The 10,605-nt window shown below is 30.8% G+C and overlaps 1 protein-coding gene across 1 annotated transcript; it reads left to right on the plus strand.

Annotated features, from left to right (window-relative positions):
- Positions 1 to 9,418: 9,418 nt before the first annotated feature.
- Positions 9,419 to 10,143, plus strand: LOC139841169 (23 kDa jasmonate-induced protein-like). Its single transcript, XM_071831400.1, has 2 exons — positions 9,419 to 9,832; positions 9,961 to 10,143. Exons 1-2 carry the CDS (start codon positions 9,419 to 9,421, stop codon positions 10,141 to 10,143), a joined length of 597 nt encoding a protein of 198 aa, XP_071687501.1.
- The last annotated feature ends 462 nt before the right edge of the window (positions 10,144 to 10,605 follow it).

The following is a 10,605-nucleotide window of genomic DNA, read 5'->3' on the forward strand; positions in this document are numbered from 1 at the left end:
TACCCTCAACCAGTGCATTTACTAGCAGTGGATAGCGACACAACCAGTGGCGGAAGCAGGATTTTTCTTCAGCGGGGGCGAAATTTCTTTTTAAAACCGTAGCAACTTTTTTGAGCAAAATACGGAGTTTTGGGACAAAAATTGAAGGTTCTTAGGCAAAATATTGAGGTTTTTGGATAAAATTTGAAGGTTTGTGGACAAAATTTAAAGGTTTTGGAGCAAAATTTAGAGAATTGTGGGCAAAATTTGAATATTGGTTGAGGCACAAGAGGATTTCCAGTCAATATGCAGGAAGCTTTTTCAAGATTTTTTGGCGAACCTTCGGCTGTTCGGGACTACAACCTCTGATTGAAGTCAGACAGAAGTGTCTTAGAGGAAGACTTTACATCCTTTTGAAGATGACTTTACACCTTGTTTTCTTTTGTTGCAGTTTAGGGATTAGAGGTTTATATACCTGTTGAAAGTGATGTCGGTGCAATATGTTTTCATAAAACCTCACAAATTGGTGATATGTCAATGCATCCTGCGAGAAAAACACTAAAGAACGAGTTTTGTAATGTTATATATGTACAAAAGCCATCATGATGTTTAATATCTATTTCAAGTGCGGGTTCTACACTGAAGTACGTAGGTACCATTTGTAGGTACTATCTTTTGAGTACCATTTGTAGGTACTATGTGATGACCCGTCCCAATCCATCTGGACGGATACATTACATTTGGTTACATCGCGAGGTACTTGACCTCTATATGATACATTTTACAAACATTACATTCGCTTTTAAAAGACAAACTTTCATTACATCGAAAGTTAACAGCATGCATATCATTTCATAATATATCCAATTATAATTGACTTAATAGTAATCTTGATGAACTCGACGACTCGAATGCAAAGTTTTTTGAAATATGTCATGAACGACTCCAAGTAATATCTCCAAATGAGCAAATGCACAGCGGAAGATTTCTTTCATACCTGAGAATAAACATGCTTTAAAGTGTCAACCAAAAGGTTGGTGAGTTCATAGGTTTACCGTAAACAATAAAATTCATCATTTTAATAGACCACAATATTTAAATACAGTACACCTATCTCGTGTACAAAACCATATTTCATAATGCTTAGCAGAGTAGGTTCGTATCCTTTTCTCCCTCGTAGGTTGCCTCACGATTTTTAAATAACCGTACACATATCTCGTGCACAAAAATAATACACATAACCTGTGTATAAAAATCATTCTCTCGATACATAACATTCACTTTGCTTTCATAGATTGGCTTGGTAACCGACCTTAACATATAATGCGCATCAATAATATCCCCAAAACAGAACATCTCGTCTGTATAATATATAAACTTCGAAGTACTAAATACCACGCCCACTAGCTCTTCCGTTTAGTGAACATTCTAGGTGGGGGTGTTAAACCCGGTAGCTACCTTTAGGATTTGCGTGAATTAGGGCCATACCCGATTCTAATTCTTAGGTTACCAAGCAATAATAATCAGGAGGAAAATATTCACATCAATTGGTGGCAATTATCATGTCCACATAATTCAATAATAATCCACAGAACTTCTGTCTGCATAATAATTCATTCGAGGAATGTTTTGCTTGTGTCTATCTCGTCAAACATTTATAAAAGCATTTCATGTATTCGCAGTTCAAAATATATTTCAAAAGCATTTAATAAAGCAGTTATAAAAAAAGCGCATGTATTCTCAGTCCAAAAAATATAAAGAGTAAAAGGGAATCAAATGAACTCGCGATATCGTATTTTGTAGTAAAAATACATATGACGACATTGAACAAATGCAGGGTTAGCCTCGGATTCACGAACCTATATATATATATATATATATATATATATATATATATATATATATATATATATATATATATTAACATTTATAATTGTAATCAAATAAATTCATATATTATATTTATATATCTTATATACTTAATTTGTATATTTTTAAAATAATTAATATTTATATAGTTTAATATTATATTTAAAATCAATAATTCGTTATATGTAAATATTTATGTAAATAATCTTATGATTATATGTAATATCATGGTAGTTGTAATATATATCCTCTTATATAGAAATATTTATTTGTTATAATAATATTGTTAATATAAAAGTAATAATCATATCATAATAGTATTAATAATAATAATAATAATAATAATAATAATAATAATAATAATAATAATAATAATAATAACAATAATTATAATGATAATGATAATGATAATGATAATAATAATAATGATAACAATACTACTATTAATAATAACTATGAAAATAATGGTTTTACTAATAGTAATAATACTAATATTTATTTTAATAACTATAACTATAATGATAATAATGATAAGAATAATAATGATAAGTAAATAAATAAATAAATAGCTACCTCAATGGAGTAATCCTAAAAAAAATGCCCAAACACGGGTTTGAACCCGCGACCTCCCACTTACCCCCAAACACTCTAAACCATCTGAGCTAATCTGTTTTTCTGATTTAATCCGGATTGAAATTTATATAACCCTTCTCTTGGTCTGTCCTCCTTCTTCGCAGTAAAAAAAATAAAAAATAAAACAATATCCTGCAGCAGCCTAGATTCGAACTTAGGACCCCTTGGTAAACAAATACAACCTTTAACCATTGCTCTGCTACTTATTTTCTGTTTCCATTCCTAAACGAAATCCTTTAAACCCCTATCTGTCATCTTCTTTTTCATCCCATCACCATCATTATCTTAACATTTACCAGTATCCTCATTATCATAATTATGTAATATTATTACCTCATAATCCTAATATTATCATCACGATTATTATCCTCTTGCCATCATAACATTCATTATCTCCGGCTATCATTATCATCATCATCTTAATCACCATAACTTTACTACGTAAATCATCTTTATCATCTAATGGTATCATAATCATTATCACTAATTTAGCATCATTATCATAACCATTTATCTCCTATGATTAATTTCTTAGTAACCGGCTCAACAGCAAAAGATACTTTGTTCTCGGCCCATCTTGCAAAAACCAGTCTCGGACCAACTGTTATAATAAAAACGTGGCCCAACTACAATTAAGTTAAACCCAAAATCAAATCAAAGTTTACGGCTCACTTGCACAAGATAAAAGGTTTATGTTCATCCAGGAAATAAACATAAATGAACACCTAGCTGTCACTTTCGATTTCCCCTTTTTGTTTTTTTTAACAAGTTGCATATGTGGGGGGTTATATGTCGGCCAACAAATAAAGTGGCAACCTTTATATATATATATATATATATATATATATATATATATATATATATATATATATATATATATATATATATATATATATATATATATATATATATATATATTTATCGAAAGGCAGTCCAAGAACCAAATAAACAATCTATTAAAAATCGACGTGTTGCGGTTTGGTTACAGAAACATCTTACAGCCTATCCTGTTCGTTTTCATCATCTATATCTTGAACTCTTCATCCTCATCACTTCATTATGTAATAGAAATAGGAGAGTAGCAGTAGCAGTAGCAGTAGCAGCATGAGTTGCTAAAGTTGTTGTCCGATCATAGAAGTAAACGGAAACAGTTAATAGGGAAATTGCAGGTTACACGATGTTTTCAAGGTTGTCATGGGGTGATGGAAGGTGATTTTCAAAGGGTGATAATAACCAAAAGTGATGGTGTTTATGATGGGTTAATAATCGGTTGAACCAGAAAATAAATAAAGGTTCGGTTTGATTGTGACGGTTTAGGTGATGTTAAATGGGTTCATAAAAATGGTGAGGGTGTAGAGTGTGGTTTTCAGTAGACAAACGGGTTTTGTTCTTGGAGTTTAAGATGGTGGGTTGCAATGGTTTTCGATGGTGGTCATACTCACGTTGGTGGTGGCGTGTCCATGGAGTGATAAGGTGGTGATGGTGTAGTGACCCGAACTTTTCCATGATTATATATTAATTGAAAACTATATTTGCATGATTAAATGTTTCCAACATGTTAAGCAATCAAACTTGTTAAGACTTGATTAATTGAAATAGGTTTCATATAGACAATTGACACCCAAGTTGACCGGTGATTTACGAACGTTAAAACTTGTAAAAACTATATGATGATGATATATATATATATATATATATATATATATATATATATATATATATATATATATATATATATATATATATATATATATATATATATATATATATATATATAATTATATATATAGTTAACATGATATTATGATAATTAAGTATCTCATTAGTTATTTTAACTATGAGTTATATACATAAAATTGAGTTTATTGAATTAAGAAACTCGAAACGATATATATATAACGATTATCGTTATAACGTCTTACTAAATACATATGAATCATATTAAGATATTGATACACTATGTTTAACATGATAAAATGATAATTAAGTATATCATTACGTGTGTTAATAATGAACTACATATGTAAAACAAGACTACTAACTTAAGAATTTCGAAACGAGACATATATGTAACGATTATTGTTGTAACAACATTTAACTGTATATATATCATACTAAGATATATTAATATATCATAATATAATGATAATGTAATAATTTAACATCTCTTTAGATATAATAAACAATGGGTTAACAACATTTAACAAGATCGTTAACCTAAAGGTTTCAAAACAACATTTACATGTAACGACTAACGATAACTTAACGACTCAGTTAAAATGTATATACATGTAGTGTTTTAATATGTATTCATACACTTTTGAAAGACTTCAAGACACTTATCAAAATACTTCTACTTAACAAAAATGCTTACTATTACATCCTCGTTCAGTTTCATCAACAATTTTACTCGTATGCACCCGTATTCGTACTCGTACAATACACAGCTTTTAGATGTATGTACTATTGGTATATACACTCCAATGATCAGCTCTTAGCAGCCCATGTAAGTTACCTAACACATGTGGGAACCATCATTTGGCAACTAGCATGAAATATCTCATAAAATTACAAAAATATGAGTAATCATTCATGACTTATTTACATGAAAACAAAATTACATATCCTTTATATCTAATCCATACACCAACGACCAAAAACACCTACAAACACTTTCATTCTTCAATTTTCTTCATCTAATTGATCTCTCTCAAGTTCTATCTTCAAGTTCTAAGTGTTCTTCATATATTCTACAAGTTCTAGTTACATAAAATCAAGAATACTTCCAAGGTTACTAGCTCACTTTCAATCTTGTAAAGTGATCATCCAACCTCAAGAAATCCTTGTTGTTTACAGTAAGATATTATTCTAAATTAAGGTAATACTCATATACAAACTTTGATTCAATTCCTATAACTATAACTATCTTAATTCGAGTGATAATCTTACTTGAATTTGTTTTCGTGTCATGATTCTACTTCAAGAACTTTCAAGCCATCCAAGATCCTTTGAAGCTAGATCATTTCTTGTCACTTCCAGTAGGTTTACCTACTAAACTTGAGGTAGTAATGATGTTCATAACATCATTCGATTCATACATATAAAACTATCTTACTCGAAGATTTGAACATGTAATCACTAGAACATAGTTTAGTTAATTCTAAACTTGTTCGCAAACAAAAGTTAATCCTTCTAACTTGTTTTTTAAAATTAACTAAACACATGTTCTATATCTATATGATATGCTAACTTAATGATTTAAACCAGAAAACACGAAAAACACCGTAAAACCGGATATACGCCGTCGTAGTAACACTGCGGGCTGTTTTGGGTTAGTTAATTAAAAACTATGATAAACTTTGATTTAAAAGTTGTTCTTCTGGGAAAACGATTTTTCTTATGAACATGAAACTATATCCAAAAATCATGGTTAAACTCAAAGTGGAAGTATGTTTTCCAAAATGGTCATCTAGACGTCGTTCTTTCGACTGAAATGACTACCTTTACAAAAAAGACTTGTAACTTATATTTTCAACTATAAACCTATACTTTTTCTGTTTAGATTCATAAAATAGAGTTCAATACGAAACCATAGCAATTTGATTCACTCAAAACGGATTTAAAACGAAGAAGTTATGGGTAAAACAAGATTGGATATTTTTTGATTGTTGTAGCTACGGGAAATATTGTAACAATTCTATACAAATCATATCCTAGCTAACTTATATTGTATTATACATGTATTCTAATATATTATGTAATCTTGGGATACCATAGACACGTATGCAAATGTTTTGACATATCATATCGACCCATGTATATATATTATTTGGAACAACCATAGACACTCTATATGCAGTAATGTTGGAGTTAGCTATACAGGGTTGAGGTTGATTCCAAAACTATATATACTTTGAGTTGTGATCTAGCCTGAGACGTGTATACACTGGGTCGTGTATTGATTCAAGATAATATATATCAATTTATTTCTGTACATCTAACTTTGGACAACTAGTTGTAAGTTACTAACGTGGACAACTGACTTAATAAACTTAAAACATCAAAAATGTATTAAAAGTATTGTAAATATATTTTGAACATACTTTGATATATATGTACATATTTGTTATAGGTTCGTGAATCGACCAGTGGTCAAGTCTTACTTCCCGACGAAGTAAAAATCTGTGAAAGTGAGTTATAGTCCCACTTTTAAAATCTGATATTTTGGGATGAGAATACATGCAGTTTTATAAATGTTTTACGAAATAGACACAAGTAAATGTAACTACATTATATGGGTGAATGATCGAAGCCGAATATGCCCCTTTTTGCTTGGTAACCTAAGAATTAGTAAACCGATCTACTAATTGACGCGAATCCTAAAGATAGATCTATTGGGCCTAACAAACCCCATCCATGGTTGCAGATGCTTTAGTACTTCGATGTTGTTTTATCATGTCCGATGGATTTCCCGGAATGATAGGGGATATTATTATATGCATCTTGTTAATGTCGGTTACCAGGTGTTCACCATATGAATGATTTTTATCTCTATGTATGGGATGTTTATTGAAACATGAAATCTTGTGGTCTATTATTACGATTTGATAAATATATAGGTTAAACCTATAACTCACCAACATTTTTGTTGACGTTTAAAGCATGTTTATTCTCAGATGATTATTAAGAGCTTCCGCTGTTGCATGCTAATATATGGACAAGATTTGGAGTCAGCATGCTTGTATTATATTGTTTAAAACTGCATTCGAAATTTACTTTGTTGTAACATATTAAAATTGTAAACCAATATGTATTGGTAGTGTGTAAGTGTGATATTTTTAGATTATCATTTCTGATAATCTAGGTGGTGTCCTTTTAACCTTGTCGATAAAATAAAGGTTATGGTTTGTTTTAAAAACGAATGCAGTCTTTGAAAAACGTTTCATATAGAGGTCAAAACCTCGCAACGAAATCAATTAATATGGAACGTTTATAATCAATATGAACGGGACATTTCAGATGGGGTGTAATTCAAGGTGGTGATTATGGAGATAGAAGGGTGACGTTAGTGATGATAACAAAAGTGGTGGTGATTGGTGTTGTAGTGGAAGAAGGTGGTGATGGTACTCCGGGTGGTCGAAGAAGAAGAAAGACAAGGTGACGATGGTTGTATGATCGAACAAGAAAGCAAGACGAGCTGTAGGAATGCAAGATGATTAAATGGTGGTTTGATGATGATACTCGTCTAAATTAGAACCGGATGTGAGTAGTGGTGATGCTTCATTTGATAGCAGAGAAAAGAAGATATAGATATTGTTCTTGCAAGTAAATGTAAATGTGTAGTATATAAATATATATATATATATAATTCACACAAGACACACTAACATCAGATTTTAAAATCCGATTGTTGCCAGTGGTATTACAGCTAATGAGAAATTAAATAATAATAATATTAATAAATCAAATGAATCATAAACGTGCATAATATAGAATAGTTTAGCCGCCTGGTGGGATTGATTTAATCGACATATGAATTTATAAAATATATATATATATATATATATATATATATATATATATATATATATATATATATATATATATATATATATATATTTATATATATAATTTATAATAATTATATATATATTATATTATATTTTAGTGCATAGTTGACTTGTAATTTTTAGTTCCGATGACTTGTAAGTTTGAGTGTTTTGGTCATTTACGTCTTCAAATCTTTGTTTCTGACTCCCGTCTTCGTATCTAAATTTGTTTAATTGCAATGCATGTCAAACGAGTGTTACCGTCGTTTACTAAATAAATTCGAAACCCTAAATATATATTCTATATATTTTATATATATATATATATATATATATATATATATATATATATATATATATATATATATATATATATATATATATATATATATATATATAGATAGATACATTTTAAATAGTAATTATAATATCATGTATTATTTTATTTTACATAATTAATTCTAATAACCAAATCATATAATATTTTAAATGATATTTCAAATTATTATTATATATAAACACATACATATCTATTTACAAATAATTGTTCGTGAATCGTCGGGAGCAGTCGAAGGTCAATTGAATATATGAAACAGTTCAAAATTTTTGAGACTCGGTTTAATAGAATTTGCTTATCGTGTCGGAAACATATAAAGATTAAGTTTAAATTTGATCGGAAATTTCCGGGTCGTCACATACTATCAAGTTGGTTTATTGAAAATGCATTCCACCTTAGATCAATATGAGGTGTATCATGGTAAAATAGGTTTTGTGGATGCATTGGAAAATCATTGTTTTTTGTGTTTGGAAATATCACTGACTTTTTGCGAGGACCAAAGGATGATTGTTTTGGAAAAGTTTTCTTCGAAGTATTTAAAAACCATCCATGGCTTCTGCTTTGACGTTCTCTCACTTTGGAGTTGTGGTTCGGGGTTGTTGTTTAAGGGTTGTTGTCAATTCTCCGGTGGGTGTTCGGCGGTTGGTTTAGTTTATTTGGTTGCAGTGGTGGTCGACATTATTCGTGTCACCAGCGTTTGATTGTTTTTTAGTTTGTCGTTTAGTATAATCGATATGTTCTTTCCATATATCACAGTTTTAGCCTTATTTTACTTCCAAGTTAAACGGGTTCCCACCTTGTTGGTGATGCCGTTTTTTTGGTTTTGTTTAGTTTGGCTAGGACTCATTTTGAACTCCTTGTACTTGTTGATGTTTGGATCCGTTATAAAGTTATTATGTTTTTCGTAATAAAAAAAATATATTAATTTAACATAATGAATTGGCCGGCTATAAATAGAGAGCCCAATTAGGAGAATGATCAACGCAAGCATCCTAAAACTAACTTCAGCAGTAAACATATATACATCACCGTTTATAGCAACAAGAAGAAGATGAGTACTCCTAAGAACGTGTTCGGTGAGCCTGTGACGGAAGGATCTCGCCTGGAGAGGGCACGCAACGCTCTAAACAATCCAAATGAAGGTGGCAAGCATGACGCAGCACTTGCTTTTATCAGGGATGCAAAAAAAGAATCTGGTGATGGTGTTTCAACATTATGCATCTTTTATAATGCTTCCGGTGTGTCCTTGCTTTTTGCTCAGCAAGATTCTTCGTATGGAAAATTCTATACTTCGGTTCCGGATAGAGTCCAGAATGGGCAGTGGGGTGCGTTTTTGCATACCAAAAAGTCTGCTGAAGCTTCTGGCTCGGTTGGGTTAGTAGTATATCGTTTCAGGTTAAACGATGCTGATCATGCCAAACTGTTCTTTTCTTGGGAGACCCCTTGGGGCCTATATAAAAATAAAGTAAGTATATATTACAAGCATATATCTATATCTACCTCTACTATATCTAAGTTCATAATATGATAATTATTTTAATCAACTAATTAATTAATAAGTTGAATATTTGTTGTGTGTACGTATAAATATAGGCCTACTGTGATGTCGTGGATGATAATGCGAATATTAACCCTAGCGATATCTATGGCAAGATGTACGAAAAAGACGCAAAACAATATTCTGTTACGAAGGATGGAATGTATGCGAATGCAAAAATTGAGTACGGCACCTCACCTTTGTATGAAGCGAAACTCACTATGGAAGACGCAGCCTAGCTAGTATGTGGAGTATTTCATAAGCTTTTTAAGGCCAACAACAATAATAATAATTATAAAACTACATGTGTGTGGTATGAATAATATGCGGTTATGTAATATGTATATAGCAAAAGCGCATAATGTTTTCCTTTGCTTATTTATTATATATGTTTGTAATTGTAACTAGTTGAGTACCCGCGAATTCGCGGGACTTTGTGAGTGTAAAAACAATATTAAGAATTTCAATAATGTATTAGAGTTTAGCTATATCTTTATTTTTACTATATTCAATGTAGCCAAGGTTGTAAAAGTCGCGAGTCGGGGATGCATCGGTCGAGACCTAAAAAGGACGCGTCGGCCAAGTCGGGGACGCGTCGGGGACGCATCGGTCGTTGACCAATGTTGACTTTATTAATAATTTCTTAAATATATATTTATATATTCATAAAATAGTTGATTCTGTACCATAAATTTCTTAAA

Source organism: Rutidosis leptorrhynchoides, chromosome 4, assembly GCF_046630445.1.
Source record: "Rutidosis leptorrhynchoides isolate AG116_Rl617_1_P2 chromosome 4, CSIRO_AGI_Rlap_v1, whole genome shotgun sequence".
Classification (NCBI taxonomy): Eukaryota; Viridiplantae; Streptophyta; class Magnoliopsida; order Asterales; family Asteraceae; genus Rutidosis; species Rutidosis leptorrhynchoides.

Bases quoted from the DNA above. Each gene is read 5' to 3' on its own strand.
- LOC139841169 (XM_071831400.1), top strand. From the start codon at position 9,419: ATGAGTACTCCTAAGAACGTGTTCGGTGAGCCTGTGACGGAAGGATCT. The intron at 9,833-9,960 runs GTAAGTATATAT...GTATAAATATAG, and splicing joins GGGGCCTATATAAAAATAAA to GCCTACTGTGATGTCGTGGA.